The sequence below is a fragment of the Thalassophryne amazonica genome, chromosome 19 (genome assembly GCF_902500255.1).
Source record: "Thalassophryne amazonica chromosome 19, fThaAma1.1, whole genome shotgun sequence".
NCBI classification, from domain to species: domain Eukaryota; kingdom Metazoa; phylum Chordata; class Actinopteri; order Batrachoidiformes; family Batrachoididae; genus Thalassophryne; species Thalassophryne amazonica.
In genome coordinates this window covers 63,455,258-63,479,730 of record NC_047121.1, presented here as the reverse complement: position 1 = coordinate 63,479,730, position 24,473 = coordinate 63,455,258, and the positions used below count along the sequence as shown (strand labels likewise).

The window sequence follows — 24,473 nt, the reverse complement described above, 5'->3', positions numbered from 1 at the left end:
CAGAATTTTTTAGAACCTTAGACCTTAAACCACAACAGTTTTTAGAGGTCAACCTCAACCCTTTTATTTTATATTAATTATGTCATTTTTTGAATGTTAATTTACTATCTTAATGTATTTATAAATTGTTTAGGTTTTTGTTATCATATACACATTATTATTATCATTATTATTATTATTATTATTATTTTTATTATTATTATTATTATTATTATTATTATTATTATTATTATTAATAATATAATAATAGTAATAATTATTATTATTATTATTTCTTCTATTTTGTCATTTGATTTTAAATGGACCACAATGGAAATGTTTTCACTTTCTTGAGTCATCAAATTTTTTTGAAAATATTTACAATTATATTATGTACTAACATCAAACTTCCTAAATGAAATCAAACATGCATGCACGCTTTTAATATATAGATGATTTACCGCCCCCTGCTGAAATGGCGTGTGAGTCCAGAATGTAATTATCAATGTTCATTGTTCAGTGAGGTTAGATAATATCTGTAGTTTGTCCAAAAATATTAGTCCTATTAACATTCCTTTTTGGCGGCGTTCATCCTTTACCCAAAATGCATAAACATACCGAACAGCAAGTGTCAGCTCTCCCCAGTTTATCCGTGATTGAAGTTATACACACGCATGCATGCATACATCTACACTGACTCCACTTCTCTTTTAATATATTGTGGCAAGCTTTGCGGAAGAAAACAAACCGAGCCACATTTTTCTGTCTTTTCTGGATTCTGCCACAAGCAGGTGTTTTTATTTTTACATACCCACAAACACTATAGCACTACACTTGTCACTCATGGTAATGGCGACATGACTCTTAACTAAACTGACTATGCCAATTGAACTACAAAACACAATAAATCAAGAACATTAAAAAACTGTTAAACTAACATGAACCACAATAACAACATTTAAAAGCCTCAAACCCTGAACTCCCATGATACATTACAGGACACGTCCGTTGTTCACAGTTATTAGCTAGTATCGCTAATTTCTCAAAAATATTAATCCTATCACCTTTTGTTTTCACAGTGTTCATCCTTAACCCAAAATACATAGGCATACCAAACAACAAATGTCAGCTTTCCCCAGTTTATCCGTAATCGAAGTTATACACGTACACCGACGCCACTTCTCTTTTAATATATTGTGGCGAGCTTTGCGGAAGAAATCAAACCGAGCCACATTTTTCTGTCTTTCCTGTATTCTGCCACAAGCAGGTGCTTTTATTTTTACATACCCACAAACACTATAGCACTACACTTGTCACTCATGGTAATAATAGCACATGACACTTAACTAAACTGACTATGTCAATTGAACTACAAAACACAATAAATCAAGAACATTAACAAAACTGTTAACTAACATGAACCACAATAACATTTAAAAGCCTCAAACCCTGAACTCCCATGATACATTGCAGCACACATCCATTGTTCACAGTTATTAGCTAATATCGCTAATTTCTCAAAAATATTAGTCCTATCACCTTTTCATTTTCACAGTGTTCATCCTTAACCCAAAACACATAAGCATACTAAATGGCAGCTCTCCCCAGTTTCTCCCTGATTGAAGCCATACATACGCACGCACACATGCATGCACGCACGCTTGCACACATACACTCACACAGAGGCCACTTGGTTATTATAATATAGATGGCAGGTATTTTTGTGCAATGATTAGCTGTGTGCTTACAGTGCATCAGGGTTCATTTATGCTCAATGTTAAATCCAGAGGGAGTTTTCTCTCTGTGCTCTGCACACATTTATTCTGTTATTCTGTCTGTTGTCTGAAAGCATATGGATATGGATGAAATGAAACCCCACCGCCGGTAATTGTGGAGATAGAGCAGACAAAGTTCAAGCGAGACAGAATCTGAAAGCAAAAGTACATGAAGAAGACAATTATCAAATGTGAAATGATTTGATGTTTACATGTGTAATTTTGTCATGAAATACGTAACGGCTGCACAGACCACCACCAACTGCACAAACATTCATGTAACTTCTTCAATCAAACTATACCCTTTGGAATCCCTTTGATCAGACAAATAATGTGATATACTTCACAATATGATTGGAGCATTTTTAAATAGATCCCTATGTATTCCTTCATTAACCCCTACCTGGCTACAGTTGCCACTCTGGGATGGCTATCATACAGTTTGTCACAGGTTTTGCCACCCTGGGTAGTTGTGACCACCCTATCTGGTCCACAGGTTATCTTTCTACTTCTCTGCTTGTCTGTGTTGGTGGTTCCCTCTTAGTTCTCCATCTCTCATTGCAGATGTGGATGAGTGTGAAGATGACCCATGTGAAGGGAATGGCTTCTGTGTGAACACCTTTGGGTCCTACATGTGTCAGTGCCACAGAGGCTACAGCCAGGTGATCACCCAAAACAGGAAATTCTGTCAAGGTAAGACAGCAAGGTCTCCAGAGCTGCTATCATTGCTGTTCATTAAAAAAGTATCCTGCACGATTATTCCTGTGGAACACAGTAGTCATTTACGTTCCCAATTCCATTCTTCTTGGTTTCCTTTCAAACTGGCAGACATTGATGAGTGCAGCATGCCTAATAAGTGCCAGAATGGCAAATGCCTCAACACAGAAGGATCTTACACCTGCGAATGCAACAGTGGCTATGCCAAGTCTTGGAGAGGCCTATGCGAAGGTGACATGCGTGACTGCACGCACACATTTACATGCATGCACTCAGACACTGGAGTTAACATACTTTAACAGCCCAGCGCTCGCCAAAACTCTAACTCAGCTGCCATGTGTGAATGCGCAGCCCTCCAACAGAAAACAATGTTGTATTTTTCCTCTTGCCTGAGCCAGGAAAGAATTTTCATTCTTGAGTTGTGTATTTTACAAATATTCAAATTTGCAACCTTCCGACCTCTTTATTTCATGCATGTGCACATTGTTTTAAAAACTGATTCAAATGATTATTTCAATTTCCCGTCTTCTCCCCTGACCTCTGAGCAGATGTAAATGAATGTGTAGATCCTGGTTCTTGTCCCAGCGGGGCCTGCATCAACACTCTGGGCTCGTTCTTATGCAAAGCGTGCAGCCCAGGGTTCAGACCACTTAATGAAAGATGTGTAGGTAAGACACCTCCATACTTCATCACAACTGCTTATTACTGCCTGAAAATAAGCAGGGGGTTCCGATTTTAGGTAGCATTTAACAGCTGCTGCTTGTTGGCATGACTAAAACAAAGCCACATGGCAAGAATTTGTGTTATGGAGGATTAGTTGGCAGTTTTTGATGCGTTGCAGTTCACCAAACAATGCAAGCTGAATTTGAGTCACTGGCTTGTGGGTCTTTGCTCAGAATGACAAATGAATGTGGATTCTGGATATCTGGGAAATTAGCATTTTATATATATAAGGCTTCAAAGACTTCTTATTGGCGCTTTTATGTCCTCTGCTGGACATGCGCAACAGTTTAATTAGCAAAATGATGACATTCCACTGCTGGCTCCTCCACCCTTTTTACCCACAAAATAGCGTAAAACCCCAATGGACAGCGTTTGGCCCTCCACCCTTTTTGCTCAAACAGCCTAAAATTACAGTGATGATGCTCTTGCGTGGGTGGCATTGGGCCCTCAACGCTCTTTGTTGACACAATTGCGTAAAACCACACAGATGATGCTCTAGCATGAGCAACGCTGTGCCCTCCACCCTTTTTGCTCATACAGCAGCCATAAAGCCATACTGATGGACATGGACGCCCTCCAACCTCTTTGCCCATACAAGAGCCTCAAACCACCTCACTGATGCTCTTGTGGGGACAACACCGGGTCCTTACATCTCTTTGCCTACACAGTAGCCTAAAATCCATATACGCGTATATGTAGCAAGGTGAAGTCCAGATTGAAAAGATGTTCCCGCTAACTTGGCTAATGGGGTATTCCCCTTTGACTGACCTGGTAGAGTTCTGGTCTTTAGTTTGAGCAGTCCAGGGTTTGATTCCACCGCCATCCCAGCCACAAAGGTCCTTCGGTCACAATTGGTGTTGTCGGCAGGATGTGGGTAGTCACAGAACATGCTTAAATGCACCTGTGACTTTGGGACAAAGTCAAAAATGGTGGGGAGATATGTAGCAAGGTGAAATCCAGATTGAAAAGATGTTCCCGCTAGCTTGGCTAATGGGGAATTCCCCTTTGGCTGACCTGGTAGAGTTCTGGTCTTTGGTTCGAGCAGTCCAGGGTTCGATCCCACCGCTGTCACAGCCACAAAAGTCTTCCGGTCACAATCTGGCGGTGGGATTCAAACACCAGACTGCTTTAACTGAAGACCAAAACTCTACCAGTTCAGCCAAAGGGGAATTCTCCATTAGCCAAGCTAGTGGGAACATCTTTTCCATCCGGACTTCACCTTGCTACATATAAGTAAGTCATATATAGCCTAAAATCACCTGCTGGAGTCAGAAAACCTGCACCTGAGTGGCCATTTCTGGAAGGTCTTTGGACACCACTGCTCTGTGGTCTTTGCTTACACAATAGTGTAAAACCACAGAGATGGTGCACTTGCGTGGAAATCATTGAGCCCTTCATTCTCTTTGCTAGCACAACTGCCTAAAACTACAATGATGATGCTCTTGTGGGGGCAACAATGGGCGTTCCACCGTCTTTGTTTTTACAATCGTGTAAAACCTCAGTGATGATGTTCTTGCGTGGGCAGTACTTGGCCATCCAACCCCATTGTTCACAAAACATCATGAAACCACAGACATGATACTCTTGGCTGTGTAATGTTGGGTGCTGTCCAGCTTGTTTGCTCTTACACCAGCCTGCAACCACAGTGATGATGCTCTTGCGTGGGCAGTGCTGCACCCTCCGCCCTCTTCATTCATTCACTATTTCCATGTACATCAGCTCTCACACAGCAGTCTCTGCATATACCAAGTCATGTTTAAACATATCCATTGTGTTATTGCTGATCTTTCGTTGTCACTTGCCCCCCTTGAAAAGACTGTTTATAATACTTCAATTTTGGAGAGTCCAAATATTTTTTCTTGGCCTTAGCCTTGAACAAACAGCATATTATTTTTGGGGAGCTCTGGCCTCTGTCATGTTAGGTCAGGCAGACGTCTGTTAGGCTTTATTATCTTTGCTGGGGTTGGTAGGTGCTGTGGAGGTTTGCGAAGGTCATAGGATCAATTCCCCAGCTGTGAGGAGGTCTTCATATGCAAACAAATTCTCTCACTTGCTCAGAGTGTTTTTATATCTTCACGTTGTGGTTCACTCTGACACTGTTAGAACAAATTAGAAGATCTGGATACACAGATGGCTGAAAATGAGATGTGTGTTGTGTTTGAGCGCACATACCGAAGCGCCCAACCTCAAAGTGGCCCTGTTACGTAACGTGCTTGGTGTTACTTACCACATTCTTTTGTGAAACCTCACCTCACATAGCATTTGGTATTTCAGAAATATGTTGGGGAAACCAAAAGGCTGAACTGAAAAGGCACTCATTAAAGTGCACACCTCCTCCACAGAACCAAGCGTTTTGGCAGTTTCAAACACTAATTGAGACATGTCACATTTAATAACGAAAAATGGATTTTCTCTTTGGAACAACTGCTCTGTGATCAGTGAGCTCAGTGGGACAGGAGTTGATCTCAAATATGCAGACCGCACACTCACCAACAATGAATTGAAAGTTTCCGATTCAACTAACCTGCATATATTTGTAGACTGGGGGATGTAAACACAGGGAGAACGTGCAAACTCCACACAGAAAGGACCGGTGTCGCAGACCGAACGGTCCACCCTGCCTCCATTGTGCATGCGTCATTTCAGAGCTCTGAGACAGAGTTTCTTCACCCAAAGCGATCAAATGGATTAATGGGATTATTAACCATCAGAAGACAAGGTAAAACCTCTTAAATCATTCTCACTTTTAAGCAGAAACAAGGCGATAATTGGTGACGCTTTGAAATGACCAACGCGCCATGAACGCATCAGCGAGCAGCTTGTGTAGCTGCGGCACTCTGATTGCTTCCTCCATCTTTTATGATGAAATAATTGAATTTATGTTGAAATGATTGTTGTAGCTTCAGCTATCTGTCGCTGAGATAGATGATGACTGGAGTGCAGTTTGAAGCAGAAACAAGGTGTTAATCGGTGAACCGCGGCTAATGACGCATGCGCAGTGAAGGCAGGGCGGACTGATTTTTAGGGGGGACCATTCAGTGACACGGGACTGAAATGATCACAGGACCTTCTTGCTGTGAGGCAGCTATACCGCCTTAAATATGTAATAAATAATTAAATCAACAAATGTAATTAAACAGTAGTTTGCATTCAACATACAGTGTATTCACAATACATCCATCCATTCTCTTACACCAGTAAAGGGTAAAATGTGGGATGGAGCCTATCCCAGCAGTCATAGGGCGTGAGGCGGGGTTAACCCTGGACGGGATGACAGTCTGTTGTAGGGCCACATATAGACAAATGAACACATTCACACCCGCACGCACACCTACGGACAATTTAACATTTCCAATTTAATGTTTCCAATCCACCTAACCTGCGTGCCTTTGGATGTGGGAGGAAGCTGGATCACCTGTAGGGAACCCACACAAACACAGGGAGAACATGCAAACTCCACACAGAAAGGCCACAGATGGGGATCAATCCCATGACCTTCTTGCTGTGACACAACAGCGCTAACCACTAAGCCACCGTGCTGCCTACTCACAGAACAGAATGTATTAAACAAGAAATACCAAGAAATGAAAATAGACGAGGAAAATAGTCATTTTAACAATCAAATTAATGTATTTATTTGCACATGACCTCCTGCTTGGCTGTCTCCTTGATGCCTGTTATCACACGATGTGTCACTTTTGCTTATTGGTTTAGTGTAAAAGCTCCAACAGGAACAAACGTATGATTTTAGGCTTTGCAAACCTTTTTGAATGTTAAACTTTATTTATCAAACAATGTTAGCTGAGTTAAAATTAGCACAACTAATTTCAAATTTAGCTGAAAGGCCAATCAGTTCATGAAAAGGTTAGCTTCGATAATTAGCTGTTATGGTGAACTATGTCCACCAATACTTTTAGCATTCTCAGAGCACATGTTGCTAACACACTTACAGTGTATACCCAGTGCTGTGGGACTCACCAAAACGGGCACCATGCGCTCTGGGTTCCAGCATTTGCTTGAGTCAGTTGACAGTAGCACAGTAGTTTAGGCCTAATTGGCTGAATTATAGATAAGCCAAATTGTTGGATGATGGAGAAAATGGCCCCAGTCCCTTGACTGGGCTTATCGTGGAGAGCTGAATGATGCTGGATGGTTTCAGGAATAAAGCATCGAGCCGCACTGACAGACATTTGGCAGCACCCACAGCTAGACAAACAAAAACCTGGTCTGACTCTCTGGTGGTGTTATTACTGCGAGCTCTGTTCAGATCTCGGTAATGCCCCCTGGAACTCCAGTCAAAATTTCCTTCCTCTGCCATTTTTCCTTCCTGTATTTCTCGCTTTCTGTGCCGTGACCTAACCGGAGCTCACTGCTGTTGTTAACACTTCATGAATTCCACATTAAAATTGGTTTTGCGTGAAGTTTCCACAAATATAACTAATTAATTCTGCTCCAATTAAGGAAGAGAGTGGAAAAGAAGGCTGCTGCCACAAATGGTCAAAGCCATTCATGAGCCAGGTTAAGGTTATTTAATGACGGCTGTTACGCTGTTTCACACTAATTATGTAATTATTTCCTACACACTGCCACATTATGCTGTTACAGCACTCATTATCTTATGCTGCTTTTTGGCTGTTTTCTTCCACAGTGGCCTAATTTTCTCACAGAGATCATCAGCTTTTATTTTTTATTTTCCTACATTAATCACTTTGTACAAACATGCAGTTTTTTTTCCCCTATGATGCATGAAAGACTATGTTGCAACCCACCCACTCACCCCCCATTAGGCATTTGCATTAATTGTACAGTCTTGATTTGTACAGTCTTGATACAAAACCAGTTCCTTTCTGCATTAAATCAACATGAAATTAAAAGAGGTTTTTCACCTGTGATTTATTACATTCTGAGAAGTTTATCACATTAGTGGTCACATTAGCTGTTGATCTCTGCTTGAAATAGAACATGGAGGCATTTTACCTCAAAATAGCAATTTTCAGGTAAAATGTCAAATTGGATCAAATAGAAACTTGGGGTCCCTTTGTTATTTATGCCCAAAATCTGCATTGTAGGTTCAATGGTTACGGAACTACATTGAAATCTAAAACACCCACTGCACAAATATGTGTTTCAGTACTGAAAGAGCAACACATCAGTTTAGGACTCTGCAAGTTTTACCTTAATCTGAAAGTCAAGAGGAACATTTCTGATGACAGCAGTTAGTACATGGATCATCTCTCTCTCTGTTCCCCTCCTCCTCACAGGTCCTTTGGCCAACCTTCACTAAACTTGATATGTGCATGACAGTTAGCCCCAGAGCTGCCCTTACAGGGTTTGTTTGGACAAAGTGTAAGGTCAATGCGGTCAATTGTTTAAATTATTTTCACTCTGATGTCCACCAATTTGGCACATATATGGAGATGGGTTCTGGAATTGCCCAGATGAAGTCAATTTTGCCAAAGGTCTATCACTGACAGTGTTGTAGTCAAGTCCACGTCCCCCCAAGGGCAAGGCCAAATCCAAGTCCTGGTTCTCCAAGGCCAAAACCAAGACTACGTCAAGGTCATTGGGGCCAAAGGTCAGAATTTAAGTTTTTCACCCCAATTTTCATCGAATGTGGCTATATAGGGGAATGAGTTCTGGAATTGCCCATCAAGGTCAAATTTGCCAAAGCTCAACCATGGGGATCAAGGCATTTGTCTGTCTGTCTGTCCATTGGCTTACTCCTCCCAGATCATTTTTGATGATTTCTGCCAAACGTGATGTGCCAATTAAGGATGTCCCCAGAATTGCCATTTAAAAATTTTCATTTTGGCAAAGGTCAAGGTCAAGAAATTTTTATTTTCAACCTGATTTTGACCAAATGGGACAGCCAGAGCTCAGTCATTTGGTTGAAGATCAAGGTCACTAGGGTCAAATGACAGATTGAAGCAGCTGTTGCTGTTACAGTCTCCATGCCCAACTGCACAAACTTTCATATTGAGATTCAAATTGTAACACCGACACTTCAGTAGATTTGGTATAATGCCCACGGATAGGTGGACAGACTAACGGAGGAATGGATGGAAATTCTGGACAGTCGGGCAAAATACTGTGACTTTGTTGACTTTGTTGGGTTGGTACCCAGCTTGTACCACAGTAGCAAGTTGAAATTTAAAATCACCTCTTTGTCATATTGTACATTCTGAGTTGTCATGACTGAACCTGTTCTATCTTCAGATATAAATGAGTGTTTGAGCCAAACTGTGTGCGGTTCTGGTCAGTGCATCAACACCGAGGGCTCCTACAAGTGCAACTGTTTCAAAGGATACAGACTCTCACCGGACAATGTTTGCCAAGGTAACTGCCAGTCAACATGCCCGTCAGACATTAGCTAATAGTCAGTTAATAGTTCTTCACAGTGCTCAGTGAGGATTATTTTTTTAAATAGCCGACAAAAACTTAGCAGTTGTCTTTATCTTCCAAAGCCATATTTTTTTTTTAATCCTCTATTTTGTCTCCAGATGTGGACGAGTGTGTACTCCCTGGAGTTTGCCTCCATGGCCACTGCATCAATTTGGAAGGCACCCACAAATGCACCTGTAACCATGGTTACCAAGTCACCTCAGACGGCAAATCTTGCGAAGGTCTGCAAAGAATTATCTCGATTATCTGGGTGTAACTCATCACTGCATCCCGCTCACCCTGTGGAGCTCCCACGACAGCCACATAATGTCTGCAAATTATGTCTTTTGTCAGATGTCAACGAGTGCGCGAGGGGTAATGTGTGCTCAACGGGAATTTGCATCAACTCCGAAGGATCCTACACTTGCCAGAGCTGCAGGCCTGGGTTTCAACCATCCGTTGATGGGCTGAGATGTGAAGGTTTGAAGTCTGCTCTCTAACGATTTTCCCCCGAAACAATTTTCAACACATTCTGAATTCCATTTGATCTTGGGGATTTGTCATTTCTTTTGATTTAAGTTTGTACTTTTTGTTTCCAGATGTGGATGAGTGCACCCAGGGTGATCTGTGTTTGGGTGGCGTGTGCGCTAATACACAGGGATCCTACACGTGTACCAGATGTAAGGCCGGTTATCAACTGTCTCCAGATCGGAAGAGGTGTAAAGGTAATTTTCAGCTGTTTCTCACTCCTACCGCTGCTTCACCAAACTCGCGACACCCAGTTACATAATCTTCCACTTGTAGAGGGCAGTTGTAATAGTGTGTTGATATTCACACCATCAATCTTCCTTCTCAACACCAATCTTCCCCTTGTGTGCTAAAGTTTTGGTATGAAGAATATCGTAAAGATTAATGTTCATATATCCCTCATTCATACAAGAGGATTAGTTCTCTAACTAGAGTTGTTACTGCTCTCCAAATCCCTGTAAGACCTCAACCTATTCTGCCAAATCACACTTGCATAACCATTTACTATAAATCAGGGATCGTTAAAAGCAGACACATGCTGCCTGTAAACCAGTGGCCCCAATCCAACAATAGAGGCATGTCTGTCCATGCTGTCCTCAATTCACAATCCAGTCACCAATTGCCAACTAGTATAGTATAGTTTAACTTTATATGAATGTCACACACAAGGTTTGGCAAAGCCAATAGCTTTGCAGGAGATTGAACGTCCAAGTCTTTAGGGTCCTGGTGCTTCCTATCTTAGTGTATGATTGTGAGAATTGGGCACTAACCAGTGACTTACAGCCATGACTGGATCTCTTTTGTCTTTTGGGGGATCCTTGGGTGTACAATTGTCTGTTGAGGACCCCAGTGGCTGGAAAAAAAAAGCCAAGGGGATGCCCACGCTGCACCTGGCAGTGGCAGAGAGGTTATTTTGGAGACGTGGAGATAGACCTGTTGTCTGCCCTACCATATCTCATGGCATGTCATGATTCAGCAACACGAAATATACATTAATCTATTGGTTTGTGATATTCTCACGAAAAGCCCACATTTCCATAACAAATTTATTCTAATACATTCTGTGATGGCTGCACCGGGCGTGGTTATGGTCAGGATTGGGGGAAGGAGTGTGGTTGGGGGTGGGAGTAGGGTTAGTAATAGTGAATTTAAAAAAAAAAAAAACCCTGTCACGAAAATTTTAATCATTTTGTGAGGGGAAGCACGAAAAAAAATCATGAGATTGGGTTGTGTTTGCCTGGGTGGTTGCCATCCAGGACCCAAAGTGGTTCTGTGGTTTTGTGGATGGTGCGAAGCGCGGCACCAGTGCATGCTCCCAGACTTGACTAGACTTGTCACATGGGTAGTATCCTGCAAGACTTTCTGATTCACTTACACAAACCACATTCGTTTCTTTATGAATGTGTTGAGTTTGTGTTAAATATTTTATTGTAAGTCAACATCAAGCATTGATAAATTAAGTCCAAAAGTCAAGAAAGTCAAGCCAGACTTGAGACTTGACTTGGGTCTTCAAGAACCAAACCTTTGAGATGACTTCAGTGACTTGATTCCACCTCTGACTCAAATGATCTTTGTTTTCACCAGAGGTGGGAGTAAGTCAACGTCAAGTTTCTCTTAAGTCAAGATACTGCAAGTCTAAAACGCTTGCTCACATCTAAGCAGTTTGTTTAACTGGAATTGTTGTGATTAAAATGTGACGTTTTTTAACACTTCATTTTGTTCAGAGTCCTTTTGTCTTACAGTGATATCAGTGCTTATTTGTGCTGTTGTGTGTATGTTTTGACCAGATATTGATGAGTGTCAGTCCCCGTTAACCTGCTCCAATGGGATCTGTCTGAACTCAGAAGGCTCATACACTTGCGAGGACTGCCCGACAGGGTACAGAGTAGCGTATGATGGGGAGCTGTGTGAAGGTGAGTTTAACCGAAATGATCAAGACCACACTAAGCCCACTGGCGAGTTTCACAGTGTGATGCACCACCTGTTGATTAGTAAAGATAGGCCACAATACACAAAGCTTCATGGCATGTTGATATCAGAAACCCACACGTAGGTGATTAAAGTGTGTACCATGTAAAGGAAACACAAACAACTCACAACTTCCAGCCAGTTATTAAGATCATTTTCATGCCTTTTTAAATTATACCATAGTTTTCATTTGGGAATTGATTGCATATCTACTGTCTTCACCGTCTTTGCAAACCAGACTAATTTTGATATTGGCACCGGAACTACACCCTGAAACCGACAAGTAGAGTTGCATTGTACTATGAAATTGGTCACTTGAATACCAGGAGACAACACACAACTGACAGACTGAGACAGGGAACATGACAGTGAACCCTAGAGAGAAGAAGGGAGACAGATGCCACAAAGACAAAGACAGATTAGAGACAAAGACCTAGGGCGAACCACAAGGGGAACCAGACACCAACATGAACCAAAACAAGAAGAACGGACACAAGACACAGACATGGTTTGTTCACATGCATCCGGTGTCTTCCCCTCCTGAATATATCCTAGGATATCATTTGACCTCAAGTGAAATCCTGAAGGTCAAGGTCAATCACTTATCCCAGGTCATGACTTATGGACAAGGCCTATGACTATGTTCATGCCAAATTTGGAGGCAAAATGTAAAAAAATTGCGACCAGGAAAGTTGTTTAGTTGAATTTAGTGTTTGACCTTCCTGTGACCTTGACTGTCGACCTTGATCCTTTTGTGTACTGAAAGGTACCTTCCTAGGGCTGCTATATGTGAAGTTGCAAGAGTCTGAGATGTAAACTGTGTGCTGCACAGCGAGTTAAAGGTGAAAAATGCAATGATTACAAACAAACAAACAACAAAAAATAAACAAACATACATACTGACAAACATATCTTGCAATATATGGGGGGGTATCCAGGGTGGGGGGTAAGATATCCTAGGAGAACAACTTCCCACCCGGGGGGGAGGTTATCTGGGGGGGGATAAACTGTTACATCAGTTTAAGAATCTCTGATGACAGACTGCAGTGTGACAGTCAGGATTTTGTCTGTGTGTGCAGGAATTTTGAATGTTTGCATACTTAAGGACAGGCAGATCTTTCATTCCAACATGCTCTGGCTTGTACGAACATCCCGACTCAAGCCAGTTCCCAGCTGATTTAGCTTCAGGTGTTGTGGCTTGAACACAAAGCCTGTTCCTTTTGAGCTCAAAATCCCAAAATACTCCTAGACATCACATCATAGCTGGAGCTCGGACCTCTCCGCTTATCTGGCAGCGCTCCTCTGATCCTTGCACAATACAATGAGACACCAGCTCCCAAATAGAACAAGATGATCTCAGGCGAATGTCCTGCTGTTTGCTCCTTGAGAGAGATAGGGGTGTCGACAATCTTAATTCCTTGTTCCAGTGATTACCGATCTAACTGATTACAACTGGCAGGCTTTATCTATTTGAAGCCAGAGATGTTAATCTGCCTTATGATGTATCTTTCTCTTCTGGCCAGATGTGGACGAGTGCTTGGTGGCCAGCACGTGCCCAGAACAGCTGTGCTTGAACACCCCAGGATCTTACGTGTGCAGGAGCTGTGGAGCCGGTTTGCAACCATCAGACAGTCGGTACAGCTGTGAGGGTAAATCATCCTCTGGATTCGGGCAGTTTCAGATGTTGCTTCGGTAAACGCCGGGCCAGAGATAGATGGCAGTGAAAAGGACTGTAAAGACACCCAGCACATGATTACACAAAATCTTTACTGTATTCCGTAATTTGTAGTGACATGATTTATGAGATCAATGCGGTGAAACGGCTGGTTTGACGAATTTGGGCAGGTTGGAGCTGTCATGACTTCATGGGATGGAGCAAAAGAATGATTATTTAAACGGAGTCAAACATGGGCTGTTAGTCATATATATACTGCGGTATGTTTTTCAATGGATGAGTGGCTGTAGTCCGAGAGGAAGATCCCCCACTGACATGTGCGTCTTTACCCTGAGAACTGGTTTTACAAAACAAGCCAAAGTCCAAGTCAGCCTCCGATAGGGTTTTAATAGACGTCTGTGATGCCATGGAAAATATTAAGGGCTTAATTCGAAATAAAGTCAACCACTCCCCTGCTTTTCATGTAGCGCACTCACCCCGCTGATCTCACTGTTCATCGAAAGGCAAAACGAGACCGTTTCAATCATGTAACAATGGCTTGCACTGTTTTCTCTTTGAGACACACAATCTGTACCAGGTGAGGAATTTCCAGTGATCACAAAAGACTGATCCAGTGACTGTAATATCTGGAATAACATACTGTTTTGGATTCAGGGATCATCCTGCATACTTATCTTTCTCCCCTTTTTAATAAAACACTGTCAGTGCACTTTAATAACGAGGGCTTTGCTTACCATAGGTTTGCTCACTGAGGCATTAATCATTATTAACAGATAAGACAGTGACATAACAAAACAAGGTCGCTTTGCTTAAGATGATAACCGGGCTAATTTTTTTCTTTTCTTTATCAGACATCAATGAGTGCCAGAGACCAGGTGTATGCCCCATGGGTGTTTGCACCAACACACAGGGATCCTACTCCTGCATAACCTGTGACCCAGGCTTCAAAGTGTCACCCAACGGCCTTTCTTGCGAAGGTATAGTGAGTGGTTACCAAGGGTCAAACAATATGATACAACATGAAATGATACCCTGTATAAGATACCTTTTTCTCCATGTTTGAAGTACCCAAACAAAACCATCACATCTTACGTATACTCACAAGAATAAAGATAACAGTGATGATAATGATAATGAAAGGCACTGGAGGGGTGACACATTTCCCCTGCATGCATGTGTTTTGGATTATAGTGACATAATTTCAAGATGTTCTGTTACTCTATAGAATCATGTATCTTGCAAATATTTGGTAAAATCATACGTATGTACAATACATCCTGTATTTTCCATACTATATGTTGCGTAGTATAAATCACCAGTCTATCACAAGCACACAAACACATTCACACCCGTACGAACACCTGTAGTCAATTTAAAGTCTGCAATACACCTAACCTGCATATTTTTGGATGTGGGAGGAAGCTGGGGCACCTGGAGAGAACCCACGCAAGCATGGGGAGAATATGTAAACTCCATGCAGAAAGGCCCCAGGTGGGAAGTAATCCTACGACCTTCTTGCTGTTAGGCAACATTGTTAACCACTAAGCCACCGTGCTGCTAACTTTTAAAAATAACATTTTAAAATATTATAGTTAGCCTTACCTTAGCTTAACTGTCCTCTTCACTGAGATCCTGCAGTGCGAACCTGGTGTCAACTAGTATGATGTTTGTTCCCTATCTTTTTTCAAGTGCATGGTCTTTCAATTTGACAAAATGATTTATTTAGAGGGGGGGATGGTCTAGTGGATAATTGGTGGACTTGAGACAAGAGGATCCTTGGTTTTAACCCCAGCCAGACTGGAAAATCACTAAGAGCCCTTATTGAAGATCCTTAATCCACCAGTTGATCCCAGTGTGCAGCTGAGCTTCTTACATGGCAGTACCCTGACATGTCTGTGTGGTGTGTGTGTGTGTGTGTGTGTGTGTGTGTGTGTGTGTGTGTGTGTGTGTGTGTGTGTGTGTGTGTGTGTGTGTGTGTGTGTGTGTGTGTGTGTGGTGTGTGTGTGTGTGTGGGATGAATGTGACGCATCATTGTAAAGAGCATTTCAGTTTCTCATTAAGATGGAAAAGTGTAGTCCATTTATTCATTTCTCTCATTCTCTAAAGCCCAGCATGTCCTCTTCATTCAAATCTTCTTGTTCTTTTATTTTGTTGCGGTTGGTATCCAGCTTAATGGTGCATGACCACCTCATTCTGCTGTGGAATGTGGATTAAACAGTACTTCATTCAGATCAGTATACATGAACAGCTTTTCATGCTCCAATGATGGCACCATCTTGTGGTCATAGATAATAATGCACTATAGTTTGGACAGTTTTATTACTTTGAAATTTAAGCCATAGGACCAGCCAAATAAGTAAAAAAGCATGAGTTATAGTTTGGAAAATAAAGATATGGCATAACACTAACAGAAGCACACAGACAGACATAATATGGAGATAATTTGATTTGTTTTCAACAGATTATGACATTGATTGCAGATTTTAGCAAATCATGAGCAATGTACCAAATCAGACTATGAGCATCATTACACTCAAAGCTGACAAATGTTTTGGTAATTCTGTCATTTTTATAGTTATCCATGCCAACATATGATGATTTAGTGAGCATCAGCCATTGCTTTTTGATGTGGTGGATGATTGGCTGTTCCAATGTGTCACTTAAATGACATCTATGTTTCCAACACAGATATCGATGAGTGTGAAGACACCAGCCGGTGTGTGGGAGGTTATTGCATCAACACCGTTGGATCGTATAGTTGTTCCTGCCCCACTGGGCTGGAGCTCGTGGATCAAAACATCTGCAGAGGTACACACACATATGCATTGTGTGGCAGCTGACGCATAAATTGCATCATTCATCATTAGCAGTCAATCAGTTCTTGCGGTTTGCCTCGTGTTGACGTCTTGGCGCAGCTGCATGTACAAACTGTGTTTGTGCTGGTGTGACAGATGTCAATGAGTGTTTAACCATCATGGGGATCTGTGGAGAAGGCGAATGTCTTAACACCAACGGTTCATACACATGCATCTGTTCTGATGGATTTACCACCAATGCTGGAAGGACCGGCTGCCAAGGTAGAGTAACGCACTGCAGCAGGAACTCTAATAGCAACAGGAAATCGCCTTTTTGGCTTTTATGGGCTTGTGTAATTGGGTGAGGCAGACTTTAAGTTGAGGAGAGTTGATAATAGCGTAATAAAGGTTTTTAGCCTGTATTAGGCACATTGAAGAGCAATTTTACAGAACCAGTATTGGCTTGCGCACATTGTGGAACCCCTTAAAGGATGGCCAGGCAGTCTTATTGACGCTGTACATGGCTGTGATGTTCTACTTGTAGCTCACACACTACTCCTCGCTGGCCAAGTTTCATGAAACTTGGTACAAGTCCTTGTTATAGGTTGGTAATATGCATTTTTTCACATCACTCCAGTTGGGCTCATTTTACCAGAGTTATGCCCCTTGATTAACAAAGCTAGACTCCATCATTTTCATGCTTGGGTGCCAGTATTCTGAAATCAATTTCTCTCACATATTTACTAGGAATTTTATGTAACTTGGCACAAATCCTTGTTATAGGTTGATAATGTGCATATTGTAATATTGTATGAGATTGACACATTTTGGCAGCGTTATGACCCTTGGCATCACTTTTTGTGATGCCATCACAAACTTGGCATGAGATCAGGTTGTTTTATCGTTGATTAATGTGCAACTCTTCCACCACGAGAAATCCAGATGGGCTTCAAAGGGTTTGAGTTAAACATTGAGTTAAACTAGCTGGCAACACAGCAACCACTTGTCTCTGTAAAATACCCACAAATGGTCGCTTTGCCTCTGTCTCTTGTAGCTAATGTGACCAAGGGGTGATCGTGGTCCCAGCAGTGCTGTTAACCCTCTGTTGGACAGACTGTGTAATGACACCATTTCCAACAGCCAAAGTGTTTTCTGGATTGTCTGTTCAGTCAATTAAAAGTTTTCATATCTACAAAAATAGCGCAGACACTGATAAATCCGTAAAAGGCTCATATTGATTGATATAACCTATACATCAGTTGGACTCTTGTCATGAGACTTCAGACGCCGTGCTCTCCCAATAGATGTTAGCTACAAAAGTCAAACACGGAGTACACTTTCCTAAGCAGAGCAGGGCCTCACAGGCAAACACCTTCCAATGGCGCTAGGCTCATCTGCTGGACAAGGATCTGTTCTTCGTGTCAACGTGCCACAGCTCTGTGGCGCAAAGTGCCCCAAAAGATAGTCAAGAAACACAGTCCCTCATAAGTTCACCGTGGTGTCGGGTCTTAATTTGGCCTCCGCTTTATTTCTTTCTGTGGGTGTAAAATAAGGTGGAGTTTGCTGGGTTGGTTCTACTGAACTAAAAATTCGTGACCTCGGACTGGAAATCATAGTTGTGCAGATCAGCCAATAAGCGTAAAGGACCATTACCTGACAACAATGGCCTCACTTCTCCATCTCAGCTCAGTAACTCTCAGCTCTCACATCAGTGGATGTTATTTCAGCCGCACCCAATGATCCTCTGGTCATAGCAACAGACAGGAATAAATGCAGCACAATCATCAGCAATGAAGATTTCAACAAACTGGAGCATTTCCTGTAAAAATACTTGTGAAATAACATGAAATATGTTGGGTTAAAAGAGTTGGATCAGTGTGTTTCTGGTGTGTTTGGCAAGTTAAAAATGAAGTAACGTCGATGAAAGCCTGCCAGTGAGCTGTCCCGTCCTTCAGGTAGGTTTTTGAAACCCATGTCTCTGCATGAGGTTGACTTGGTTCTATAATAACTGTTTAAGTGTGCTGTGGTCAAACATTGCACAGGCAAAGGCACCAGCTATTATCTGCAGCTCGCTAAACAAACTGGCCGGCGTACATCAGGTACCTTGGCTGTATGCCACGAAAAATACAGAGGTCTAATTATCCTATAAATCAACAGGTGTTGTATATTTTCTTGCAGTCTGTCATTGTGTGCAGCACTGACACAAAGAAAGCCAGATCCTCTTGACATGGTCCTGCTGTGGGCGGAGAAGGAAGGATAAGAGCCTTGTGAGTTTATAGGAATGAAAGATGGGTTTCGGCACGTGAGGCCAAAATCATATTTGGCAAAAACACAACATACCTAATAAAATAAAGCAACGACGTGGAACTGAAATGCATCAACATTTAATCCAAATAAAGTTATGTCATCATTTTAATCTGCCTCTCTCTCTCTCTCTCTCTCTTTCTCTCTCTCTCTCTCTCTCTCTCTCTATATATATATATATATATATACGTATATACACTCAACAAAAATATGAACGCAACACTTTTGGTTTTGCTCCCATTTTGTATGAGATGAACTCAAAGATCTAAAACTTTTTCCACATACACAATATCACCATTTCCCTCAAATATTGTTCACAAACCAGTCTAAATCTGTGACAGTGAGCACTTCTCCTTTGCTGAGATAATCCATCCCACCTCACAGGTGTGCCATATCAAGATGCTGATTAGACACCATGATTAGTGCACAGGTGTGCCTTAGACTGCCCACAATAAAAGGCCACTCTGAAAGGTGCAGTTTTATCACACAGCACAATGCCACAGATGTTTCAAGATTTGAGGGAGCGTGCAATTGGCATGCTGACAGCAGGAATGTCAACCAGAGCTGTTGCTCGTGTATTGAATGTTCATTTCTCTACCATAAGCCGTCTCCAAAGGCGTTTCAGAGAATTTGGCAGTACATCCAACCAGCCTCACAACCGCAGACCACGTGTAACCACACCAGCCCAGGACCTCCACATACGGGGTCTCGACCTGACTCCAGTTCGTCGTCGTAACCGACTTGAGTGGGCAAATGCTCACATTCACTGGCGTTTGGCACGTTGGAGAGGTGTTCTCTTCATGGATGAATCCCGGTTCACACTGTCCAGGGCAGATGGCAGACAGCGTGTGTGGCGTCGTGTGGGTAAGCGGTTTTCTGATGTCAGTGTTGTGGATCGAGTGGCCCATGGTGGCGGTGGGGTTATGGTATGGGCAGGTGTCTGTTATGGATGAAGAACACAGGTGCATTTTATTGATGGCATTTTGAATGCACAGAGATACCGTGACGAGATCCTGAGGCCCATTGTTGTGCCATCCAAGAACATCACCTCATGTTGCAGCAGGATAATGCACGGCCCCATGTTGCAAGGATCTGTACACAATTCTTGGAAGCTGAAAATGTCCCAGTTCTTGCATGGCCGGCATACTCACCGGACATGTCACCCATTGAACATGTTTGGGATGCTCTGGACCGGCGTATACGACAGCATGTACCAGTTCCTGCCAATATCCAGCAACTTCGCACAGCCATTGAAGAGGAGTGGACCAACATTCCACAGGCCACAATTGAAAACCTGATCAACTCTATGTGAAGGAGATGTGTTGCACTGCATGAGTCAAATGGTGGTCACACCAGATATTGACTGGTATCCCCCCCCAATAAAACAAAACTGCACCTTTCAGAGTGGCCTTTTATTGTGGACAGTCTAAGGCACACCTGTGCACTAATCATGGTGTCTAATCAGCATCTTGATATGGCACACCTGTGAGGTGGGATGGATTATCTCAGCAAAGGAGAAGTGCTCACTATCACAGATTTAGACTGGTTTGTGAACAATATTTGAGGGAAATGGTGATATTGTGTATGTGGAAAAAGTTTTAGATCTTTGAGTTCATCTCATACAAAATGGGAGCAAAACCAAAAGTGTTGTGTTTATATTTTTGTTGAGTGTATATATATTATAATAGCCAAGTGGCCTCTGTGTGTGTATGGCTTCAATCATGGAGAAACTGACATTTGTCATTTTGTATGCTTATGTATTTTGGGTCAAGAACTCAGCCACATGGGGTGTGCAGCCAGTACATTCTGAGTGCCGGTCCCAAGCCCGGATAAATGAGGAGGGTTTCGTCAGGAAGGGCATCCGGCGTAAAACAAGCCAACCCAACTATGCAGACTCAGAATCGAATTCCCATACCGGATCGGTCGCGGCCCGGGTTAACAACGTCCGCCACTGGTGCTATTGCCCAACAGGGTGCCGGTGGAAATTGGACTACTGCTGGGCGAAGACGACGAAGAAGAGGAGGAAAACGTTGCCACGAACAGCGGGAGAAGAAGAAAACTAGAAGGGTGGAAATGAGAGTGGGGACTTTGAATGTTGGTAGTATGACTGGTAAAGGGAGAGAGCTGGCTGATATGATGGAGAGGAGAAAGGTAGACATATTGTGTGTGCAAGAGACCAAGTGGAAGGGACATGTTTAGCCGCATGTTCTCCTTGAATTGCTGGCTGTCTGAGTGGTGTCCAAAAAATGAGGTGGGCTTCATAGATAATTGGCAAAGCTTCTGGGGAAAACCTGGTCTTGTTAGGAGAGATGGCATCCATCCCACTTTGGATGGAGCAGCTCTCATTTCTAGAAATCTGGCCAATTTTCTTAAATCCTCCAAACCGTGACTATCCAGGGTTGGGACCAGGAAGCAGAGTTGTAGTCTTACACACCTCTCTGCAGCTTCTCTCCCCCTGCCATCCCCTCATTACCCCATCCCCGTAGAGACGGTGCCTGCTCCCAGACTACCAATAACCAGCAAAAATCTATTTAAGCATAAAAATTCAAAAAGAAAAAATAATATAGCACCTTCAACTGCACCACAGACTAAAACAGTTAAATGTGGTCTATTAAACATTAGGTCTCTCTCTTCTAAGTCCCTGTTGGTAAATGATATAATAATTGATCAACATATTGATTTATTCTGCCTTACAGAAACCTGGTTACAGCAGGATGAATATGTTAGTTTAAATGAGTCAACACCCCAGAGTCACACTAACTGTCAGAATGCTCGTAGCACGGGCCGGGGCGGAGGATTAGCAGCAATCTTCCATTCCAGCTTATTAATTAATCAAAAACCCAGACAGAGCTTTAATTCATTTGAAAGCTTGACTCTTAGTCTTGTCCATCCAAATTGGAAGTCCCAAAAACCAGTTTTATTTGTTAGTATCTATCGTCCACCTGGTCGTTACTGTGAGTTTCTCTGTGAATTTTCAGACCTTTTGTCTGACTTAGTGCTTAGCTCAGATAAGATAATTATAGTGGGCAATTTTAACATCCACACAGATGCTGAGAATGACAGCCTCAACACTGCATTTAATCTATTATTAGACTCTATTGGCTTTGCTCAAAAAGTAAATGAGTCCACCCACCACTTTAATCATATCTTAGATCTTGTTCTGACTTATGGTATGGAAATAGAAGACTTAACAGTATTCCCTGAAAACTCCCTTCTGTCTGATCATTTCTTAATAACATTTACATTTACTCTGATGGACTACCCAGCAGTGGGGAATAAGTTTCATTACACTAGAAGTCTTTCAGAAAGCGCTGTAACTAGGTTTAAGGATATGATTCCTTCTTTATGTTCTCTAATGCCATATACCAACACAGTGCAGAGTAGCTACCTAAACTCTGTAAGTGAGATAGAGTATCTCGTCAATAGTTTTACATCCTCATTGAAGACAACTTTGGATGCTGTAGCTCCTCTAAAAAAGAGAGCTTTAAATCAGAAGTGCCTGACTCCGTGGTATAACTCACAAACTCGTAGCTTAAAGCAGATAACCCGTAAGTTGGAGAGGAAATGGCGTCTCACTAATTTAGAAGATCTTCACTTAGCCTGGAAAAAGAGTCTGTTGCTCTATAAAAAAGCCCTCCGTAAAGCTAGGACATCTTTCTACTCATCACTAATTGAAGAAAATAAGAACAATCCCAGGTTTCTTTTCAGCACTGTAGCCAGGCTGACAAAGAGTCAGAGCTCTATTGAGCTGAGTATTCCATTAACTTTAACTAGTAATGACTTCATGACTTTCTTTGCTAACAAAATTTTAACTATTAGAGAAAAAATTACTCATACCATCCCAAAGACGTATCGTTATCTTTGGCTGCTTTCAGTGATGCCGGTATTTGGTTAGACTCTTTCTCTCCGATTGTTCTGTCTGAGTTATTTTCATTAGTTACTTCATCCAAACCATCAACATGTTTATTAGACCCCATTCCTACCAGGCTGCTCAAGGAAGCCCTACCATTATTTAATGCTTCGATCTTAAATATGATCAATCTATCTTTGTTAGTTGGCTATGTACCACAGGCTTTTAAGGTGGCAGTAATTAAACCATTACTTAAAAAGCCATCACTTGACCCAGCTATCTTAGCTAATTATAGGCCAATCTCCAACCTTCCTTTTCTCTCAAAAATTCTTGAAAGGGTAGTTGTAAAACAGCTAACTGATCATCTGCAGAGGAATGGTCTATTTGAAGAGTTTCAGTCAGGTTTTAGAATTCATCATGGTACAGAAACAGCATTAGTGAAGGTTACAAATGATCTTCTTATGGCCTTGGACAGTGGACTCATCTCTGTGCTTGTTCTGTTAGACCTCAGTGCTGCTTTGATACTGTTGACCATAAAATTTTATTACAGAGATTAGAGCATGCCATAGGTATTAAAGGCACTGCGCTGCGGTGGTTTGAATCATATTTGTCTAATAGATTACAATTTGTTCATGTAAATGGGGAATCTTCTTCACAGACTAAAGTTAATTATGGAGTTCCACAAGGTTCTGTGCTAGGACCAATTTTATTCACTTTATACATGCTTCCCTTAGGCAGTATTATTAGACGGTATTGCTTAAATTTTCATTGTTACGCAGATGATACCCAGCTTATCTATCCATGAAGCCAGAGGACACACACCAATTAGCTAAACTGCAGGATTGTCTTACAGACATAAAGACATGGATGACCTCTAATTTCCTGCTTTTAAACTCAGATAAAACTGAAGTTATTGTACTTGGCCCCACAAATCTTAGAAACATGGTGTCTAACCAGATCCTTACTCTGGATGGCATTACCCTGACCTCTAGTAATACTGTGAGAAATCTTGGAGTCATTTTTGATCAGGATATGTCATTCAAAGCGCATATTAAACAAATATGTAGGACTGCTTTTTTTGCATTTACGCAATATCTCTAAAATCAGAAAGGTCTTGTCTCAGAGTGATGCTGAAAAACTAATTCATGCATTTATTTCCTCTAGGCTGGACTATTGTAATTCATTATTATCAGGTTGTCCTAAAAGTTCCCTAAAAAGCCTTCAGTTAATTCAAAATGCTGCAGCTAGAGTACTGACGGGGACTAGAAGGAGAGAACATATCTCACCCATATTGGCCTCTCTTCATTGGCTTCCTGTTAATTCTAGAATAGAATTTAAAATTCTTCTTCTTACTTATAAGGTTTTGAATAATCAGGTCCCATCTTATCTTAGGGACCTCGTAGTACCATATCACCCCAATAGAACGCTTCGCTCTCAGACTGCAGGCTTACTTGTAGTTCCTAGGGTTTGTAAGAGTAGAATGGGAGGCAGAGCCTTCAGCTTTCAGGCTCCTCTCCTGTGGAACCAGCTCCCAATTCAAATCAGGGAGACAGACACCCTCTCTACTTTTAAGATTAGGCTTAAAACTTTCCTTTTTGCTAAAGCTTATAGTTAGGGCTGGATCAGGTGACCCTGAACCATCCCTTAGTTATGCTGCTATAGACGTAGACTGCTGGGGGGTTCCCATGATGCACTGTTTCTTTCTCTTTTTGCTCTGTATGCACCACTCTGCATTTAATCATTAGTGATCGATCTCTGCTCCCCTCCACAGCATGTCT

General features: G+C 41.9%; 1 protein-coding gene and 1 long non-coding RNA gene across 2 annotated transcripts in view; one reads left to right on the top strand and one right to left on the bottom strand.

Moving 5' to 3' along the window:
• The window catches only part of LOC117531961 (latent-transforming growth factor beta-binding protein 2), a 291,027-nt gene that overhangs the window by 218,437 nt on the left and 48,117 nt on the right, over positions 1–24,473 (top strand). Inside the window, exons 17-28 of the mRNA XM_034195149.1 lie at positions 2,319–2,447; positions 2,583–2,702; positions 3,020–3,139; positions 9,411–9,530; positions 9,695–9,817; positions 9,930–10,055; positions 10,175–10,300; positions 11,891–12,016; positions 13,595–13,720; positions 14,598–14,723; positions 16,435–16,554; positions 16,698–16,823. Of these exons, the coding sequence (XP_034051040.1) occupies positions 2,319–2,447; positions 2,583–2,702; positions 3,020–3,139; positions 9,411–9,530; positions 9,695–9,817; positions 9,930–10,055; positions 10,175–10,300; positions 11,891–12,016; positions 13,595–13,720; positions 14,598–14,723; positions 16,435–16,554; positions 16,698–16,823 (1,488 nt within the window). The remainder of the gene's footprint in view (positions 1–2,318; positions 2,448–2,582; positions 2,703–3,019; positions 3,140–9,410; positions 9,531–9,694; positions 9,818–9,929; positions 10,056–10,174; positions 10,301–11,890; positions 12,017–13,594; positions 13,721–14,597; positions 14,724–16,434; positions 16,555–16,697; positions 16,824–24,473) is intronic.
• On the bottom strand, positions 6,887–18,131 carry LOC117531963. Its single transcript, XR_004566760.1, has 3 exons — positions 18,120–18,131; positions 10,413–10,419; positions 6,887–6,972 (listed from the first exon to the last, which is right to left on the bottom strand). It is a non-coding gene; the product is annotated as an uncharacterized LOC117531963 (long non-coding RNA).